Here is a 21,708-nt window from a genome sequence, read left to right as displayed (position 1 = left end):
GTTTGGTAAGCGAACAATAAAATTTAAATCTCTCCAGGAATATTTCTGCATAAAGGAGACCTTCAGGCATCTCTTTAGTTTCTTAAAGTAAGATCATTTAATTATGTCTGTCTGCAAGAGCCTAGTCTTACCTAGCAGTTTGTCTTGCCCATTTTCATATATGTCTGGGCACAGATGTAGAACTCTGGACTGGAATGGACTTAAGCAGCTATTTAGTATGTCCCAGCCCTAGCAAAGGATCAGCTACAACTAACATTTCTAGCGGAAGTTGTCTAGCTTGTTCTCAGAAATGTCCACAAAGGAAATTTCAGTAACCTTCCTAGACAAAACTATTCAAGATCTGAGTTTATTATGAAGATTATTTCTAGTGTATAATCTAAATTTCCTTAGCTGAAATTCAAACCCATTATTACTGTTTCTGTTAATAGGCAGCCATAAGCCCAGAAGTACATGTCTTCTAGTACTGGAATATTCATCCCTGTTCTTTACTAAGCTTGAAATTGAGGAGCAGTGTCCTTACTGCCTCACACTGAGCACAGATCACATAATCACAGAGCAGCTGAGGTTGGAAGGGTTCTCTAGAGATCATCCAGTCCAGCCCCCCTGTTCAGAGGAGGGTCAGCTAGAGCGGGTTGCTCAGGACCGTGTCCGACTGCTTTGAGTGTCTCCAAGCATGGAGATTCCACCACCCTTCTGCGTAACCTGTTCAGATTTTTGCCTGCAGAGTAAAAAAACTTTTTTCATATGTTTAAATAGTATTTTCTTTATTTCAATTTGTGCCTGTTGTCTCCTGTCCTTTCACTGGATACTGCTGAGAAGAGTTTGTCTCGTTCTTTACATTTGCCCATCAGGAATTTATACACATTGACAAGATCCCTTTGAGCCTTTTCTCCAGGCTGAACAGTCCCAGCTCTCTCAGCCTCTCCTCCGATGATGGGTGCTCTAATCTCATATCATCTTTGTGGCCCTTCACTAGACTTGTTCCAGTATGCATAGGTTTCTTAAGCAGACCCTTAACATACAAAGTGGAAAAAAAAAACAACTATACAATTATTCACCTAGATGAACGTTTTAAGTCAAAAGCTTTGACCGCTGGCTTTTTCAAACAATGTATCTGCTAATTGTATACTTTCAAGTAAATATTTTTTACAAAACATGTCTTAATGTCTCACTTGTTCTGAAAGCAAATGTACTACTGAAAGCCAGACAAGAAGCTGCTTTCTGAGCAGAAGGCAGGCTTATTCCTGCTCTGGTTGCAGCTGAACCTAAGGTGGCTTCTTGTTTCTATTTTATTACACAAAAACAGTAAAACATAAAAACACTTAATCGGAAGGTGTGATGCAAGGGTGAGATTTGTCTAAAGTACACACTTAGGAAACATCCAGTGGCTGGCACCACCTCTATCCTAACCTTTCCTAGTTGAAAGCTTGTTAATGCACAAATAGTATCTTTGCAGACCTCAGCTTCACCTATGTAGATGGATTATGGCACATTTTATTTCTCCAGGAGAGAAAGTAGTGTATTTCAGCATAAATAACCAGACTGGTATTTCCTGAACAGAGACTATTAGACTTGGTGGGAAGTATAAGGCCAAGTGTATCTAAAAAGGTGCTTTGGAATTGTTAAATTACCCCTAAGAGGCCAGAGCCATAAAAGCAAATGACAGTTTAGATTCATTAACTTGTTTGCTGCATTACTAACAAAGGATGAATTAACAGCTTAAAGGGTTGGCTTGCATTTAGTGTAATTTAGTTTGTCTTTGACATCTGACTTCACCTTGATATCATGTGATTTGTCATTCACTTTGTGACTGAATGGTATTTAGCATGCAAATATTATGATCTCCCCTTGCTGCCAGGCTTTTGTTTGTTCATGTGCTTTGCCAAGTTAAACGAGCAGAAAATGCATTCAGATTTGGGTAGGTTAGAAGCTCTGAGGGAGCTTTTGATATCTGCAGGTTCTGGAGACCAGATCTAACAGGCTTTGCTTAAAAATGTTTTTGGGGGACTGTTGAAATTAAGTATAGTGCCTGCTACTGACTGAAGTCTCTAGTCTCACCATTTCAGAGGGCTCAGAAACAGCCATCTCTCGGCTGGCAGGACCTGTTTGGGAGACAGTAGCAGCAGTGCATGAAATGCTTTCAAATGAACACAAAACCTTTAAGTCACCTTGGTTATGGAATATAGGCTTTTTTCTAAATAATCTGCCTACAAAGCATCTTTTAAATAAGTTTGTTTTACTGAGCATATTAAGAAGGTGATCTATTAATGATTGCAATTGTTTGTTTAAACCACATACATAAAAACAATTCAGAATTTACTTTACTAATCGATATCCTAATGCCTGGAGCACTTAATGGCAGCATAGTCTAGTGACCCAAATGGCAGCTGAGAACTCTGATGCTTAAGAACACAATGTCAGGGAAGTAGTCAGTCTTACGCGATCTAGAAGAATTCTTAGATTTCTCCAGATCTTCATATTTCTTCCAAATTTTCAGATTTTCCAGATTATTTAACATGCAAAGGTTGTGTTTCTTACATTTCTAATACTGAGAGCACTGTGCTTTCCCCTTCCTTACACTGTCACGTTTACATTTGTAAAGAGTTTGAGGCACAAAGTTGGCATCATGGCATACATGGGGTTGAATTTGACATTCCTGGATTGATATTCATGCAAACTGCTTTATAATCCATGGATCTGTTTGTCCTGAAAACTTGGCATGTTAGGCAGTCATCCATGAACAGTGGCTTTGGCGTGGATTAAAAGAAGAGCAGCATTCTCAATGTGTTTATTTGTAAAGAATGTTTTCAAAAAAAGAAGAATGTTTGAGGTTCCTTCATCATATACTATACTGAAAATTATTGAAAACTGATTTTTTATGTAAAGAATGATAAATGAATTGCTAACTTCTACTATATTTAGTTTACTGTAGTCATAGATACAGAGTATTGCAGTACTATGATGAATTGCTTGTATGACAGAAGAATCTTCTACCTCGTTGAAACTTCTTGAAGTGAGCACTTTTTAGGGAGGCCGAGTGAAGCTCCTCCATATTTGCCTAGGTTTATCATGGCTAAGCTTGGTTTAGATGTTAAGTTTTACATCTTACCTAAAAGATGTAAGTACCTGAAGCAATGTTACTGCATTGGTTCCATACTAAAGATTTGGGAAAGTGCTATGTGTTAGTGAAGCCATCTCTCTCAGAATTGCCTTGTTTTTCTCTTCTTTTCCTGTCTGGGTAGTGCCACATCTATTTTGGTTTGTCTTTTAACGTAAACCTGATCTTAGGGGAGATAATATAACTACAGATGGGGTCTCTACAGAGGGATGGTGGGGAATTGACAGAAAATTCAGCCTATTATTCTTTGGGGTGGGGGAGTAAAGGAAATAGTGATCCACCAGGTAAAGGGTGGGAAGTCAGAACCTGCCAAATTCTGAACCTGCTCTGATGCGTTTTGTGTAGTCCTTTGCAAGTAACCTTAGCTCTGTGATTTTTGTTCTGTTTCCTTCATCTGCAAAATCTGCATGGTGATATTTACAAGGCTAGTTTCTGATAAGTAACGTTCGGATAAAAGGAGAGCATTTCCCTTTCTGTGATATGCCCACAGAAGAGCCTGTCACAGCTTAGCTCGTAGAACGCTGTTTGCAGAACGTTAGGGTTACCTACAAATGTAAAGTTCTTTGGAAATGTAAGCACTTTGTGATTTGATTTTTAGTTTGAATTGTAGATATGCATATAGCTTAGCTTCACAAAATAGGTTCCTAGGTATCTCTGATTATCCATTAGGAATCTGGTAAGCGTTTGGGGGTAAGGTGTAGCTTAATAACTGAATTCTAGCTGACTCAAACATTTGCAGTTAAATGAACTGCGTCTTTGACCTTTTGGCATACCCTGAATATGCTTTACCGTAAGACCGTTTTCCCCCTCTGTAGGGGAAGAGTTGTAATGTTGTCAGAATCCAGGGTGTGTTTCTTTGCCTGGTCATATTGCATGAAATGCTATTCAGCAACTACTTACAGCTTTATTTTCTGTTTATCTTTTCAACTATCTAATATGAAACAGAATCTTGTGGGTTTGCTTTCTCCTCCTTCCTCTCCTACTCTGAGAACGAAGGTAGGAAGTGATGTGTCGCTTGGTGGGAAAGAAGGAAAAATTGTTGCCTCAGTGAGACCTCAGTCTCCGACTGCCTTGCCACGTAAAATGACTTTTAAAAGCATGAAAGATGGTTTTAAATGTAAAATTATTTTTTTCTCCTTTATATTTTCCTGAATATCTGCAAAAATCCTCAAGGATAGTGGGTGGCTCTGCACCCCCTCCTTCTCAACAACATAATTCTTTCTTTGTCCTTATTTGTAGTAACAATGAAGCAGGAATGCACCATCAGTGAAGGTTTACTGGAAAGATGTTTTCAGGTTTGGAGTTTGCTTAGTGTATCCACTCAAGTCTTCTCTGTTTATCATTGAGAAATGTGGAAAAACTTAAATTAAATGTTGTGAGCGCTATAAACAATATTGTATTAATTAGGAGGAAAAAAATCCAGGTATTCTGTATTACCTTGCTGCTTTGGCGTTATTTTGGGCATGATAATCTTTTTTGGGTCATTGTGATTGCATAACTAGCTTGGAAGATGCAATTAGTCATTTTAATTATGGATTTTGTCAGAGATCCTTACAAATAAACAGAAGTAGGATCAAAACTTCCTATACGTCTTGTTTGTTTTTTAGCAGCTTTTTGACCTGTTAACTGAATTTAGACAGAATTGTTTGTGTCAGCTGGTCTGTAAATGATAATTCCTGTTCGTGGGACCTTCTCCATAAATGATAATTAGAAGGGGCTGATAGCAGCTCCAACAGTTAGTTATTTTAAGATGTGCATTTGGACCAGAACTAAAATTTCATAGCTGTGCTTCACTGAATTTAAATTTATTAAGCAGTTCTTCATTTTAACTTTCTGAAATACTCCTTAGCTTTGAAAGAGTCTGAAAGAGCTTTCAAGGCAACACTCTTCCATGCCTAAGGAATTGAGGACAATAGGAGAGAGGGGGAATCTGCAGGTTATAATTTGGGATAGAGAGTCCCAAAGTCTCATGTGCTGAGGCTGTCAGCGCTGGACTCAGCACTGTGCTTCAGAGAGAGCTTCAACTGTCCCCCGTTTCATCTCTCTCCAGGCATACGGTCTATTGAAAAAAATCAGTTTATTGAGGTTGGAAACTCAGAGCTGTAGCCTTCTGAGTTTTGAAGGTACCATCTCCATCCTTAAGTGGCTGGTGAAATCCTTCAGTGAGTTGACTGGTAATACCAGTAAGGAAGGATAAAGTTTCATGCTTCTACTGGCTGTATTCATGTAAATTTGGTGCTGTTGTTTCAATGTTGTTTTGTAAGAGGAGAATGAAGTGAGACACAGTCTTCAGGTTGTAACTGCATTTCTATTTATAAGGAATTTGAGAGATTTTTTTTTTGCCTGAAAGAATTACAGAATCTTTAAGAAAATTATTCAGAAAATGGAAGTGACATTTAAATATTTAATGTGACAATTTGGAGATAAGAGACAATAATGTATGTAACCAGGATTTTATTCCTGTTTTTGTCTGCAAATCTCCAGGGGGGGGAGGGGGGGTTGTTGGTTTTTTTTGTGCAATTTGTCATTAGATACCAGATGTACAGGCCCAGTTTCCTAAATGGTCGTTTCCCATCATTTCTATTAAATTTGCCTTGACCTTAAACTAACACTACTGTAAATGAAGCAAATGTTTTTAATACTGGTCCTTCGAGTGACTGCTGAAGTCAGCTTTCTCACACTGAGGTACAGGGAACGAAGTAGGAAATCTGTTTTCTAGATCTGTTGGAAAGCAGTCATTTTACCTCCCTTGTGCTGGACACCTGGTGTTACACATTTGTAACGGAGCTGACCTATCAGTTAGTAGCTGCAGGCTCTCTGGGGGTCAGAGTGAATCCTTCTGCGGCAGCCTCATTTTCAGCCTCTAAGAATTTATCTGGATCAAGAAGAAATAATGACTCTGAGTCTGTAAGAGTTGCATCCAGGCAAATATATATCTAACAGCAGACATCAGAAACTTTTTAAACGGTAGCTAAGCAAGCTAGGATGTGTTGGACCAAATTAAGGGTGCACAGACTGAAATAAGATGAAACTCCACAGAAGGCAGAGAAACTATTCATTTAGTTATCTAGTATTGCAGATACAGTCTTGCTTTTGCCCAGCTAAAGTTTGTAAAGCACGTTAATGTGTTAAAACAACTTAAACGCAGCTCGTATATCTCCTAGGCATTACAAAAAAAATATTTTGAAATGTTAAATTATCAACTGCAGTTTTATTGCTGATATATTTTGTCATGTGGCTCAGATGCCATTAGTGTATTTTTAAACCAATAATAAGTTGATTTTAAATTCTTGTTGCGAAGAAGAAAAAATTCTTTTTGCTTTCCTAATCTGAAAGACTTTGGCTTTGCCAAAATAAATAAAAAAAGCTGAACTTCCGATGAAGAGCAGAAGTGGTACGGGAGAACTGCTGACAGTGCAGTGAAATTGCCAGAACAAATGGTAGGCAAAAAATTCTTTTTTTTTTTTTTTGTTAAATCCAAAATTTGAAGTGATTAAGTAGTTGAGTATAAGCCTATGGCTTAATAGCACACTGATGTTCTCAGTTGTATTAGTACAAATTGAAGAAACTCCCTTTTTGGCTTTGAGCGCAACTTTACTGTGGCTCTCTGGATCAGCTGGGAAGCTTTTGGTCTCTTTTTGTGCCTTTTTTAGCAGCACTTTCTCAAGAAGACATCTTTGTTTATACCAGTTGGTTTTCTATATGCCACGTTTTACAAGATGGAAATGCCACTTTTTGAAATAGGCTTTAGCAAAGTTAAGTGTAAGTTTTATTTGGTTTAATTCATGTCCAACTTTTTTAAAATCTTTCATTTGCTCCATGTCCTGTTTTAATGACTACTATTGCAGTTAAAGGTGACTTCTAGAAGCAAAAAAAAATCTTTGTCTTTAGAAAACATTAGATGTAATGGATTGAAAATTAGTAATTACGTGGCATGGATAAACCTGAGTTTTGAAGCCTCAAGCCTGTTTTTTTCCCCACAAATATTTCAGTAAGTCAGTAACTTTTAGCAGTGTTTTGTGAATTTTTGAATACTGAGTCTTATCTTCTGAAAAATATTACTGACCAATAGGAAACTATGTTTGGTAGCTGTTCTCTGCTGCATTTTCAGTTGCATTGCGCAAAACATTCTAACTTCCTTGTGGGTACTTTCCTCAGATTTGTTATATAATTTCAGGGTATTTACAGAGTCATGTAAGCATTTGCAGCAGACCTGTAATCTAGAGTTAATATGGAAATCTTGTACTTTCTGTGGAATTGGTGGGTATGTACTGCCAATTAGATGAATAATTTCCCATGTGTGTTATTGACTGGGTGATTTCCTGCCAAATAAGCAGTAGCTTTCTCACAACCCTTTGTTCTTCTTAAATCAGCACCATGCCACAGTTCCTCCAGATCTTCATATCACTGTTTCACTGCATTTTTTTTTCTAGTTTATATTGAAATTTTATGTATTTGTGATATGCTAAAGCCAGTGGTCTTGCACAGAAATGAGTCCAGAGTAATTCTGCTAAATTTAATTAATTTCCCACATCCTTACAGGTAACTGAAAGCTTAGTTTGGCCCTAGTTGTCTTATGCTCCCAATGGCCCTTTGCAAGCTGGGTTACTCTTACTCCATGTAGCATCAGAAACTAGCAGCTGCCTTGTTATTGAGGGCTTGTAAATTACATTTCCCTTTTCCCTCCTCACAACTGCTGGTTTGGGGAAATACTGCCCGAGTAGAATGCTTGGCATGTCCTCACTGTCTAGTAAGCTCTTTTACAAGACTTGCAGGATAGAAAAGGTTTCTTTGCTCTGAAGTTTCCCCCCCAGCCCTAATGCAGGAATTACAGTCAAATGCCTGTAGACTGCCTTCCATTATCCTTAGCATTTTGGAAGGTTGATATTTGTATAACAACTCATAAGGCTGTGTTTTGTCACCTCATGATAGGTACAGTGTAAGGTTACCTGCCATGGAAATAAGATGTGGAGTTGCAAGCTAATCTAACAACCTTATAACGATATTAAGAACCGAAGTACCAACTTATTTTAGGAACATTAGATTATATAAATTTAATTTTGTCTCTTCTGATTTATCCAAGCAGAAATCAACAGTCTGTACTCAAGGTTTTCCAGGAGCTGACTGGGTCGTTGATTATCATACATGTGACTTAAGTGCATTTTATTGTAGATCATTGTTATTACCTTGCTGAAACTGTTTATGCAACCTGTACCCTATCACTTTTTTTCCTACTAGCCACTCCAATATGAGCAGGGAGCAAGATGTACATTTTATTCATGTAATTAGCACATATAGAGATCTGTTCTGTGCGATAAGCGAATATCTGATAAAATCATATTGTATTTATGTGTAAAGTGGAATTGGAACATATTACAATGCTGAATCACAGCGTAAATCCTAAGAGTCTCAGATTTTGCTCTGTACTTTAAACAGAACTGGAAAGCGCTGGTGAATGAAAAATATTGCATGTGTAGGTATGGGCAAAATGAATTAATGGTGAGATGGAGTCTCCGGAGACAAAATCACATTCCAGATGAAGCTAATATTTCTGCCCTTCTCCTTTCACCCTTTAGCAGAAACTTGTAAGATAAACAGCAAAGATTTAAAATAGATCACTGTAAAAAAAAAAAAAAATTCATTTGCTTTGGTTGCAGTAAAGCAATTGGCATCTTATTTCAGCTAATTACTTCCTGCTTCATTCTACTTGGATTTCATACCTGTTTCCAGAAAGCATTGCTACCGATGAAGACCTTGCGTGTTAGAGGATTGGATGAAAGAATTGAGGGATGAGGGTGGAAATGCTTTGTGTCCTGTCCACAGTGTCCATACAAAGCAGCCTTTTTTTGCATAGTCCTGTAAAGGTTATTGGTTAGAAGATTCATAGATATGTTTGATCATCTCTTTTTGAACAGTTTACCTTCCAGCATCACTGTAAAGTATTGCAGTAATCAACAATACAATAAGATGTGTACTGTTTGACTTTTATTTTTCAAGAGTTCTGAGAAAGTAGTTGTGCTGAGAGGTTCTGCAGTGCCTTTGAGTGAATAGTGACAGTGCTGCACTGTCATGGAGCAGAACTGTTCCTGGAATACCACCTCATTTTATTAGAGAGAAATTATTTTTGTCACTCTACTAGTCATTTGGCCGAAAATCATCTTGCATTTTTAAACTCTTACCATTCTTCAAATAAGGTCGTCTCTTGCTCATTGTTTCTTGTTTATTTTAATTTCACTCCTAAAGACTGGTTGTTGTGTTGCAGCAAGTGGTTGCGGATCAGTGTGTGTGTGTATGTGCTGCCCTGGCCTGTGGATCGCTGGGTAGAATACCTGTGCGCATTTGCTGCACTTTGGCCATTAGCTGCAGTCTTTGCAGGATGTAGAAGGTGATTCTGAAAGCATCCTAACTGTTGATTTCTTGATTTTTTGCCTTGTAAGAGAAGTAAAAACTAGAATTGGCTATAGAAGCTCATTTCTTTCAGGAGAGTTGAACTGAAATCTCACAACTGCTGCTTCACTTGTTTGTGTTCCTGAGGATAAATGCAGTCTTCAGCTTCCAGAGCTATCGTTTGTTTCAGGACTATAATCAAATATGAAAGCAAAATGTTCTTCCTGCTTGTGGTGTGATGAAGGGAAGAGACCAGTCAGGATGGCTCCTTATGGCTACCGGTTTTACTTCCAGAGAAACAATACTTTTACATTTTACTTTTACAACACACTGCATGTGTTGAGGTTTCAGAGAGAGAATTGTGGCATGAAGCTCACATGAACTGATAAGAGGCTAAGACTTGAAGTATCTTGTGATGGTGAAACCAGTTAGTTATTCCAGCCATTTCCCATTCCACAGGAGTTGTGTTGTATGAAAAGATTTATTGGAACAGTCATACAACCCTAAAAGAGGTAATAGAGGGTCGAGTTCGATTAGGCAGCAGCTTTTTTGTGCTCTTTTTTTCCACCCTTTTGGAAGGGAGCTTGGGAGAATAATGGGCTGGGAACTGGGACTGGCTGAAATCCTTACTGAGTTTGCTAGTGCTAAATATTTGAGAGAAGTTGCTTAATTTCAGGGTTACTGCTTGCTGGCTAATCCATTGAAACCTACTTTATTTGAACAGATTACCTCGCCAGCCATGGCCGTCTAAGTGAGTCTGAGGCCAGGCGCAAGTTCTGGCAGATCCTCTCAGCAGTGGAGTATTGCCATGGCCGAAAGATTGTGCACCGTGACCTGAAGGCTGAAAATCTTCTGCTTGACAACAATATGAACATCAAAATAGCAGGTACCCAGAATGTTGGTGATATTCAGTAACACCTTATTTTTATGAAAGCAGTTACACTAATTCAGTTGCTGCTGCCCGCGAAATCCTGCTGCACTTATGGTATAGAAAATCAGAGTGGTAATATATTTAATTTTTTTTCATTGTGGATATCACAGTGAAGGCAGCTAAAATAATTCCTAGATTAGCTCCATTATGCTTTCAGGAAAAAGGAAATAATTTTTGGAGTCATCGTCATTTTTTGTGGGTGTCATAACATGTCTGTAATGCTGCCAGATGTTCAGGTTAAAACAGAGTTAATCAAATAACTTCTTTCAACATTAGAAAAACTCAAAATGGAAGCTTATTGATTTTTTTTTTTTGCATGCATGCATGATTTCATTTTAATTATAAATTTAGACACAGCAGATGTTGCTAGCAATGGAAATCATTTTGTCAGTTGTCAACTCATTACAATTCCATGAACCCTTCCATGCTGACTTTAGCCCTCAGACACTTGCAAAGGGAAAGCTAGATAACATCTTGATTTGGAGGACTGTTGAACTTCAGTCATCAATAATATGGGAGCAGAAAAGGAAGACTTAAGTGCTGTATGAAATTGGTTTGTATAGGAGTTAGCTTTGCAGTTCTAAGAAAGAAGTGGCAATAGACTTTCAGTTGGCTGAAACAGGTGTAGGGCTGAACTCTTCTGAGCTGCAGATCATTGTTGCATCATTTTACCCTTGAATTTCCTGTCTGGAATATCTGAAAAGGTGTCTTGAGCTCTAATGCCTTCTCTAAGGATGAGGCTGCAGAAAAGCATTAAATGTGCCTGCAGATGTTTAACAGAGAGGTTTCTTTTTCTCTACAGAATACGAAGATAGCATCCTGAAAGAGTTTAAAGGAAACAGAAAAGGCAGGGGGTGTTTTTTTACAGGAAATTTAAGACCTGCCTAAGCTAGAAGAAAATGAAATTGAGAAACTCGGGAAAAGGATTTTTAATCGGGTAGCTTAATTTATTTATTTAAATTAACACCTGGTTAACTAGTTAGCATCTGTGTCACAAAGATTCACCCCTTTCTCTGTGATACTACAGCAAACATTGGGAAGACTGGGCACTCCTACTATTTCTGGGGATTCATTTCACCCTCAGGAAAAATTTCTTATCTCCTTACAAGTCATCTTTATCAGAATGGGAAATCAACGCCATCTTTTAAAACAAGCACTTCACCTCTGAGACGGAAACTATTGTTTGAGCAAGAATTTTATCCTCTTTTAAACTTCGAGAAAAGGAACCCATAGTCATTGCTGTCAAAAGAGGTTATCTTTGGTTTGGGATCCAAAGATAAATGGGATTTTACTGGTGGGCTAAGGAGGATTTCTTATCAGCGTATGTATTAATGGGGTAGCTTTCCCAGCTCCTGGATTTGTTTGTTGCTTTTGTATTGACCTTTGTTTTGTTTGTACATTTAAAGCATTCCTTTCGTCATTCCTTTACCACCACCTTCCCACCCCTAGCATGTTTTTCTCATGGTTTAAGAGCTTGCAGAAAGGTTAAGTAAGGGATAAAACAAAATTAAGGAAAAGGGGAAAAAAGCTATGTGAGTTGCAGAACCATGGTTTTGATAGAGTGTTCAGCTAATTTTGGTTATCAAATCTGAATAAAATGGTTATCAAACCATTCATATCTGGTTTTGGTTATCAAATTTGTGTTTTATATTTTTGGCAGAAGGAAGAGTGTGGGAAACAGATTCTCTGGAGCTAAAGAGGGAAGACTAGTAATCTGGTCTTTGATAGCATGTCCTGTGTATTTCATGGCTTTTTAGCATATTAGAGCATTTTACAGCAGTTTCATAAAAGCTATAAGAAGTGTTCTGTTATTTAATGCTTTATATAAATTGATAGCAGAGTCTTTGCAGTAGTCTCTTTTTTGTTTCATCTGGTATTAAACTATTTACTGTTACCTTTTAATTTTCTCTGTTCTGTAAAGGTGGGCTTTTGTATTAATGTTAAACTGTAATAATACTGAAAGCTACTATCAGATAAAGCAAAAGGATTTTGCAGCTGTTTTACTAGGAAGTTGCAGTTCTGGTATGAGTTCTTACTTAGGGCTTTTGGTACCTGAAGAAAGCTAAAGAAACAGTCTAAGATGGAGATGGTATCTGGACTTTATAACAGAATGCCCTGAGTGTAATAACTGATGACGTTGGGATTGAACGTGTGATGTTCAGTCTCAAAATTCTGAAAACTAATGGGGCAGTTCACACTGTTTGCTCAGAGCTATGAATTTGACAATGAAAAATTTGTTCTACTGTGTTCACCTTTAATCGAGCAAATTTATCAACAGACATTTGTAGGGTATTTTTACTTTTATCTCTTCTCATTTCAAGCTTGCATTTGCATAAACAGTTGTTTGCAATCCCAGAGATTTATGATTGACTTATGATTATATTTACTATGACAGTGTATGATTTCAATAAATACCAAGTCTAAGAAGCACAAGTCACATGGACCCCACTTACTATCAGTAACTGAATTAAATTTAAGGGTTTTTTGGCCTATTGTTCATCTAGTCTCTTTCCTCTCCTTCTGATCTGCTGTTTGTCTCCCCACTTGCACCACCACTTTTCATCTGTTTTAATTTTTTTCCCTCCGTATCAGTGTTTGGCACTGTAGATCATCGCATTCAGCCAAGGATAGTTTTTCAGAACTCCTCCGCAGGGGCCTTGGCTGCCTTGAACCAGGGCAGTATTCAGAGGTGTCCCTTTCATGACTGTCCTTAGCACCGTGGGGAAGCAAGTTCCCTGCCTTCCTGAACATTGCAGTGCAAGTACAACACAGGGTCACAAAAATACTACTTCAAAGGCATCCCAGGAGACCTGTTAACAGAACAAAGGTTAGAGACGTGAACTGTTCTGTCATAGGGAATTTTAGTGCGTAGGTTCTCCAGAGACTCAAAAATAAATAAAAGCATTGATGAATGGTTAAGTTAATAGATTCCATGATCTGCTGCTATCTCTTTCCTCCTTTTAGCTGCTCCTCTGTTCTCCCTCTGTATTACAGAATGTTAATTACTGGTGGTCTGTATGTAAATGATCATATTAACTAGCGGTGATTCATATGGTCTGATTCTTGTGTGTTGCTTTGTCAAGCTTTGTCAGATCAATAGCAATTCCCGTGTCCAACTTTGGTGATAAAATAGCTGGAGGAAAGTTATGATGGGCAGAAACTTTTGTAGTGATTTGTTCCCAGTCAGTTGTTTTATTTTTCTCTGCAAGGGAGATAGCTGATGAATTGCACAGGATGGTTTATCTGTGTTTTTAGAGTTACCTGCTGTTGCACAGGTCTCTGAGAGCAGTCTCTTCCAGTGGATCATACGCTGCATGGTTCATTTATCAAACTGAGGAAGAACAAAGGGCAGCCAGGATCCCAACTCTGATAATTAGAATTAATCTAGCAATTTAAAAGCAGTACAATAACTGATTAATTATGTTGATAGAAAGTTTTGCGGTGTCAGTGTTTGCCCTGGGCCCTGTGCAGCATGCTTGGGACTGTCCCTTGCTGATCATTCTAAGCAGCTAGAAAATAATCCAAGTAGATACTCATGCTCATTCCAAGCTCTTCCTAACTTCCATTGAATCTCTTGATACCTTCTGATGCTTCTGAGGCTTTTATTGAAGCTTTTACTTTTTAGGAATACAATGTTTTTTAGTCAGATATGTCCATAAAATTGCCTCTGTATTTCAGCTTACTGGAGAATAGTTAAGACTCAAAAATAAGTGTTTTTAAAACTGTGTGCTGATGAGACTGCCACCTTCTATGTTTAAACAAGGAGGCAGGACTGAAAGTCAATGGCTTTGTTTTAAAGTTGTTCTAAAAGAAGGAGGATAGATAGATGTCCAAGGAACTTTCTTGAGTCTTGGTATTGAATGACAAACAGAAGATGCATAAAGATCTTTAGGTGATAGCTTTTATTACCTGTTATTCTCTAGAAGATATTAGGGGGTTGGGAACAAAAGCCTCAAACTTAAACTTTAGCTTAAGTAACTTGAAAAAAAAAATTAATTGGATAAAACATCCACTGAGAAGATTGCAGCTGAATACTAGTATACCATGTAGTCTCCATCAAGTTTGATACTGAATTTGTTTTAAAAAGTAACAAGACAGAGCTCCTTTGTTCTTCTCAGAGTTGTTGCCTGTAGATAGTCAAAATGTTCTTCTACCCTTTACACTTTGCTGTTTTTTTGAAAGGATCGTAAGGGCTGGATTTCAGTTACTGCATGCTTCCCACCCCACAAAACTGCCAGATTGAGATGCTTTCTAGATGTCTCTGCAGAAATCACGCCATCTTGATTGTAAACCTATTGTGTCTGAACCAGATCAGGTAGGAGAGACTGTTATTTTGAAGTAGGTTGTAGTGCTGGCTTGTCTTGCTGGTGGACAGTAAAATATGCATTGACGTCAGAGCTGGCTCATCAGCATTCAGTTCATGAAGTGGGTCAGGTTTGCTTCTAACACACTCATACCTTTCCTTTATCGGTACCTCTCTCCTCATGATTATCTCCTTCACTCATACTACTATTATAACAAAAGATCCGCATGCCTCTATGAAGCCAGGAGGTTGAATTGAGTGTAATTTTAGGAAAGTGGATGAATTATAACTCTGAAGCTAGTGGCCCTTCTAGAGGATTTTTAGAGGTACAAATTAGAGACCACCTCATATTGCTAGATGCACAGCAGAAGTTGCAATGGCTGTGGCAGGGAGCTTCCATTTCTCAAACTGCAAACAGGTCTGAATCTTACTCTGTTTCCATTTTTAACAGAAAAACAGATTCCATTTAAATGATGTATATGCAAAAAATTATACCTTCTAAATTCAAGATTATTCTAAAGGGGGTAATGATATTGAGAAACAAAATGCCACAAATGTTGAGAGCCAATATTTGCAGATTGCACAAACACAGAGTTTATTCAACTGAACACAAAGCTGTAAATGATCATATTTTTTTAAAGTGCAGATTCAGGCAAATGTTAAGAAGATAAAGATCACTCCATTATGTAATCTCAGTCCTCTGGTAACGAGTCCAATTTCAGTCCTTTTGGAATGCTGTGGCTGGCATATATTTTGTGGAGGGCTGGCACATTTTCCCCTTAGAGATCAGTAATTTTTTTAAAATCCAGCAGATCTGGAATGAAAAATCTTAACAGTGTTTTTATGTTAAAAACAATCATCTTTGACCTTAAATGTTTATGGTAGATCAGCAATTGCAAAGCAGAAACAAGGTAGGGGAAGAGAGAGAGAGGCTAGCGATTGTTTTGTGCTTAATTGAGTCCTGGCCATTCTGACACTGCAGAAAGTGGGACAATCAAACTGACAATGCAGTAATTAAAAACTGAAGAAGCCCAGTGGATTGTGCATCCAGTGTGCTATCTAAATCTTGAACTTTTTCTGAAGTGGCTCCTCATGTTCATATTCACTAAATACCTAATTTTAAATCCAGTCTGGATAGGCAAAGTTTCTCTTTCTTAGGAATTGATATCTTGTGTATTCCCAAGCAAGTCATGCTTTCTGTAACTGTGATTACAAGTATATGTACATGTATTTGTGAATCTGATACGGAGACTTACGAGGGTGGCACCTGAGTAGGAGCTGCAGTTCTGAGTTAAAGATTGATATTTATCTGCAGTACTTAGAGGATGTTGAAAATCTGACAAATTCAAGATAAGTGAAGGGAGAGATCAGACTTAATGACACCTACACAGATGGCAAAATGCTTCTGAGAGAAGAAATTGCCTCATGTCTCCTGAAGTACTGTCAAGGTTGCCAAGCCAATGATGTGTGAAGAAAACTTTCCTCAAAGTGAATAAAAAAATTCACAACAAAAGTCTGGCTGTGATAAGAAAAAGGCAGGTGACATAGAGTGAGTGGGGAATTTTTCTGTAGAAGGTTTTGTTACTTCCCCCTCTGTTATTCCAGCTGAACTTGTAATTGTTTTGGAACTGAAGGTGGATGGAAAAGGAAGTGTAGCATCAATTTTATATTCAGTGTTTCCTATTTAGATTTGGAAACTGAGCTGACATTGGCCATTTGCACCTCCAGATGATGGTGACATGCCAGGATGCCATCGCATAACTGTTCATGCAACTGTCAGGCGTTCTGTGTGCTTGCAGAGCATGACGCTGATGTGGATCTGGCATGCGGTCTGACCTTCAAATAGCCTTTCTGGTGTTGCAGCCTTCTTATTGATAGGCACTGGGGCTCTTCTCTGCTTATGGGAGAGTCCCAAAATCCCATTGCTGTAAGACTGGGTATCTGATTTCTGACATTAAGCCAATACAGTGTTGGCCAGCCAATACTGGCCAACAACACAGACTTAGGCTCTTGGGAGTTCCACCTACAACAGATATTTGCGGCAACATAAAATGATTTTCTCATACCGAAAATATGTTAATTATCTGGAACATAACATTGATTTGGAGATGTTGTGTTAAAAAGGTAAAATGAAGGTTAAATGTTTGTTTGTCTCTTAAATTTCTAGCCTGATTGTTAACGAAACAAAAACAGGTGAGAGAGAGATAGTATCCCGCCATCACAAAAATGACAACTCACAATTAGCAGTCAGCATACAGATGCATGCGTCTTAAACCCCTAAGGAGCTATTTTGAATGTGGAGCTGGTTCAGTCAGTCATTGCTGCCAGCAAACTCAATCATTTGTACTTGAACTAGAGTTTATCTTTTAGAAAGACCTCAAATTTTTATTCATATATTTAAAGTAATGAATCCGCAAAATGCTACTCTGCATCCCTAGAAGGTGGTTCTAAATCAAATAAGATAAATCATGAAATGTAACAGTTTCAAAGTTATTTGTGCCCTAGAGCCCCTTTGTCCAAGCAGTTCACTGAAGTCTCAAGGCCTCTGATCATGATCTTTTTTGTAGTAGATTCTCATGAATTGTTTCTTCCAACCTGAAACCTTGTGTTACAGCTTCTTGTCACTAGGATCGCTTTAGCAGATTTGATCTCACATGAGTCCTGCAGTGCAGGTCTCGGAGGGAGGATAACAGGGCTATCTAACGATCAACTCAGCTTTCCTAAAACAAAGGTTTATTTGTTTGGAACAAAAGCAGAACAAAAAATGTATCATAAAACTGCAAAGAACAAGTACCTGGATTTTTCAGGCCTTCTGAAAAAGGAAGCACTCCTGCGTGTTATTCCTTGACACGGGGAGGAAATGTGGGATTCCAAAGATTAGGTTATGTACACTGCTCTGATAATTAATGGTTTTCATTTTATTACTCCTCATTGCCTTCAATTGCTGCAAGAAACATTTGTACCTAACTGTTTAGCTAGAAGTAGAATAACTGAAGAACACAGAGGTGTTGTATTCATGTTATACAGGAGTGCCTAACTTTTCTATGAGTTTTTCTAATTTATTATGGATACTAAGTATCAACAAAGAGGATTCTCCATAGCATTTGCACATCCCAGTATCAAAGGAATTGTTTATTTTCTAATAAGAGCATCAAACTATTTGTATTCTGGTGTCACCAAAAAGATGCCCGATTATCCAAAGGAAGGCATGTTTTTTACTGAATACGTGATTATCTGAGGAGACAAATAATAAATGAAGGGCAGAAGATCCTGACCACATATGGTCATACTGTTTTATGAAGTAAAAGATACTGTGCAAATGTTCCTCTGACTTGGCTAGTGTTAGCTCGGTCTGTTGTCAGAGATAGACTGGAAGAACGACCATTAGTACAACCCCAAAGGTAGGGTGACAGTGTTAGAATTCCACTCAGAGACTGAATTCAGTATCTAAGAGGTTGGATGGAAAAATATGCAAAGATGAGGTCCATTCAGGTACATTTTAGTTCTCTTTCCCAGTGAGAAAACCCTAGGATATAAGAGGGGTCTGTTCCTGCTTTGTGCGTATGCAAATAATGGATATGGTTAGTTTGAGATAAGAAGTGAAAAGAATTGATCCTATGACTGGGTGACACTGTTTCTCATAAATAAATACACCTGCTGAACAGCTCCAAGGATTGACTACTTAGATGCAGATCCTATTCCTAGGGCATTAAGAACCTGAGTCTTTGCAGAATTTTTGTTATAGAGGAATTGGCATGCCGAGTTTTAACAGACTTTAAAATGCAGATGTTGCTGTTATTCTTAGCGCTTTATAATGATCTGGCAAACCCCATCCTACAGTTACTTTGAACTTTCCAGTAAAGGAGCAGGAATATTTTATTTTATGCCCTTTATCTGCTGTGTATTGGCAGTGAGTGTCCCAAAATGACTCCTTGGTGTGGCTCATCTGCACATGCGAATTCCCGCAGCAAAGATCTCCTCGTTGTGCAGTTAGCAGTTGTGCAGTTGTCAGATGTCTCTGGGGATATGTCCTGTGACGCTATGCTGAGGCAATTCAGGATTGTTTCCCAGACAGCTGAAGATCAGAGACTTTGTTTTCTGCTAAAGGAATTACGAGAATGGCTTGGAAGGATTATAGGCACCAGAGCTCTTCTCGTTGCTACAGAGGTAGTGGATTTCACCTGGAGTGTACAAGGAGCCAGAACGGTAACCTGCATGTCTATCTGTGTAAGCAAGCCTGCGTTTTCAGAGTACTTCCAGATCCAAGTCAGAGGTTTTCCTGGATGGATAGTTGGAGCATTAGTGCAAACCCAGGAGGAGTTTTTGACTGCCCAGTATGGAATGGTCCGTGGTGGGCTCAGCCCCTGGCCTAGTTTGTCTATGGGATCTGGACAAATAAAGAGCAGCCTTTTGACTGCTTTGGGTTGGGCCCAGGAGCTTCAGGCGTGTGGTCAGGGAGGTGAAGGTAGATGCAGCCCATTTTCCTATGTTTTCAACATGAGTTTGCTGCTTCTGACGATTAAGCCAGTATCTTTATCATCCCATAGACTATCCTAAATGGACTATCCTGCTTATTTTTAGGCTTGTTCTCTTATGTCAGCAAATTCAGACATCCCTGTAATGTCTTTTTCACAGAATGGCTAGTTTGTTTAAAAGAAAAGGTAATTTCCAATAAGCTGATGAAACAATAATGAAGTATGTGCAGGGTGTTAGACCCTATAGTTACAACCAAGGAAAAAAGGCATAAGGCTAATGTTTATAAAAGGAAATGAGACTTAGCACTTCCCCTTATACCCCAATGTATTCAGGTCACTGGACTGAGATGTTCCCAGAGCACATGATGTGTATTAGAGGTGACAGAAAGGTTATAGCAGAAGTAAAGAATTTAATTTCAGACTATGGAAATGCCTAGACAGAGGTTTTCAGCCAAGTGACAAGTTTCTCTTTGGTGTTTAGAGAATAGTTGGGCACTTTATGCCTGGCCCTGGTCTGGGTCATCACTCGTTGCCTGAATTGGGGCTAGTCTTAACTTCTCTGCTCCATGGGCCTCACCTGTAAAATTGGTATGCTGTTTAACATCCTAAAACCCTGATAAGAGAGACAAATTCCATAATAAATGATTTGAAATTCCTGAACAAAAGGAGCAATTATACACATGTTGCAAAATATTTTCAAAGATGAATTTTCTATGGAAGAACACCACTGAGAACTGGTCTAAGTCAGGTTAGACATTTACATTGCTGTGACTAGCTGTTCCTTCAAGATTACCACAAGTGAGCTTTGGAAAGACAAGGGATAAAATGAGACAGAATGACTTGAATTGTGTGTGTATAACTGTGGCTGATCTGCAGTCACCAGCCACTTACCTGAATCAAGTGGATCACCATCATAAGGTATGTTAAGAAGGTAAGTTTATAATATGAATGCCCTCTGGAATATGGCTGTTGCACAAAATAGTGACTGCTTCTACTACCTTACAGTGTGTGTTACTCACTGTAGAGATTTCCATGCTGAGAGCTGGTTGGTTGCATAGTCTTGGCTCTCCATTATTCCTCTTTTATTTCTAATTAGTGCATTTCATTAAAGCCAACTAAAAATATCCTGCTTATTTTAGTAGTACTGCTTAACCAATGGAGACTCTGTAGTGCAATGCAGTAAGGAGGCAGAGGTCTGTTTCTTGCTGAAATCTTTAGTGAACTTGTAGTTAAAAGGATTTTCAGAAATGACCAAAAGGCCTGGGAGATCATGCTGTCTGTGCATGTGGCCCACCTAACTTCTGAACCTGTTGCTTGGCTGTAACCAAATTTGCCAGCAGGCAAAAATCTCAAAGGGAAGAAACATTCCTGCAGGTTCATGTATAGGTGTTCAGGTACTAAGTAGTAAGCCTTACCTGTAGAAGTGGTTGCAGAAGAAGCTTTATACCTTATTATGTGCTAAGGAAAATCTTGAAAGGCAGGAGAACTGCTCTAAAGCCTCTTCAGTTTTGATGTTCCTGAAACTGCTGCTTCCGTCAATGCTCTTTTTTGATGCATGTTGCAGGAAGCATTATATTAAATGAACTGCTGGAGCTCTTGTGTCCTTTTGTTAGGGAAAAAAAAAATTAATATCTTTACTGTTGAACAAATTGTATGTTTCAATTTACATAATATTCCTCTAAAACAACTCCAAGTTAACTTTACTTAAGCCTGTTCAGTTTTTCTCTTTAATATCTCTGTCTTGCTTTGATTCTGAGGTTCTCTAATATTTTATAGCTCACAACATGTGAATAGAGAGCCAAGCCCTTTCCTCTATGTAAAACAACCGATACAAATAGAACTAAACAAAGTGGTACCAGCAGTGCCTGTACCATTTCTGCTAACCACAGTGTTTATCAGTGCTGCTATCTGCTGATCAGCGCCACATCGTATTAACATACCTCTGAGGTATTCAGTGGTTGATAGGACTAAATCAACAGCCTGATTACGGTGTATCAACACTGTTGACTTTCACAGGATTCCTCGAGTCATGCCAGCATGCAGTATTACTTTGCAGGAGCCTGCTTGGCTACAAGGGTAAAGCATTGTCCTTAAAGAAAAATAAACGCAAAGCAACTTTTAGCCTTCTACTGTATAGATTGCTCTGTTTAGGAAAAAGTGATAGGGAAGAGCTAAGTCACTATTAACACAGGGGTAGAGCAGTGGTGAACATAAACAGTGTTGCTGTGCAAAGAACATGGGCTTGAGGGTCTTTGCATGTTACTTGCTAATGCTCCATTCTGTACTTCCTTCAGAGATACAGCTGACCAGATAGTGAATTGAAGCCAGTTTGCTGTAGTCTTGAAAGTCTTATAGCCAAAAATATTTGCCCTTGTCAGATCTTTCACCTTGAAAACTTTTTTTTTTTTTTTTTTTTTTTTGCATTAACAGCATTTGTTGTCACAGAGAACATGGAGCGTGGTCTGCAGCATGAGTGGAATAGGGGATTAAACAA

General features: G+C 38.4%; 1 protein-coding gene across 1 annotated transcript in view; it reads left to right on the top strand.

Moving 5' to 3' along the window:
* SIK2 (salt inducible kinase 2) overlaps nt 1-21,708 on the top strand; it is a 65,611-nt gene that overhangs the window by 21,559 nt on the left and 22,344 nt on the right. Inside the window, exon 4 of the mRNA XM_067310100.1 lies at nt 10,230-10,391. Coding sequence (XP_067166201.1) covers nt 10,230-10,391 — 162 coding nt within the window. The remainder of the gene's footprint in view (nt 1-10,229; nt 10,392-21,708) is intronic.

Source organism: Apteryx mantelli, chromosome 23 (assembly GCF_036417845.1).
Source record: "Apteryx mantelli isolate bAptMan1 chromosome 23, bAptMan1.hap1, whole genome shotgun sequence".
Lineage (NCBI taxonomy): Eukaryota > Metazoa > Chordata > Aves > Apterygiformes > Apterygidae > Apteryx > Apteryx mantelli.
This window is presented reverse-complemented; position numbering and strand designations above follow the sequence as displayed.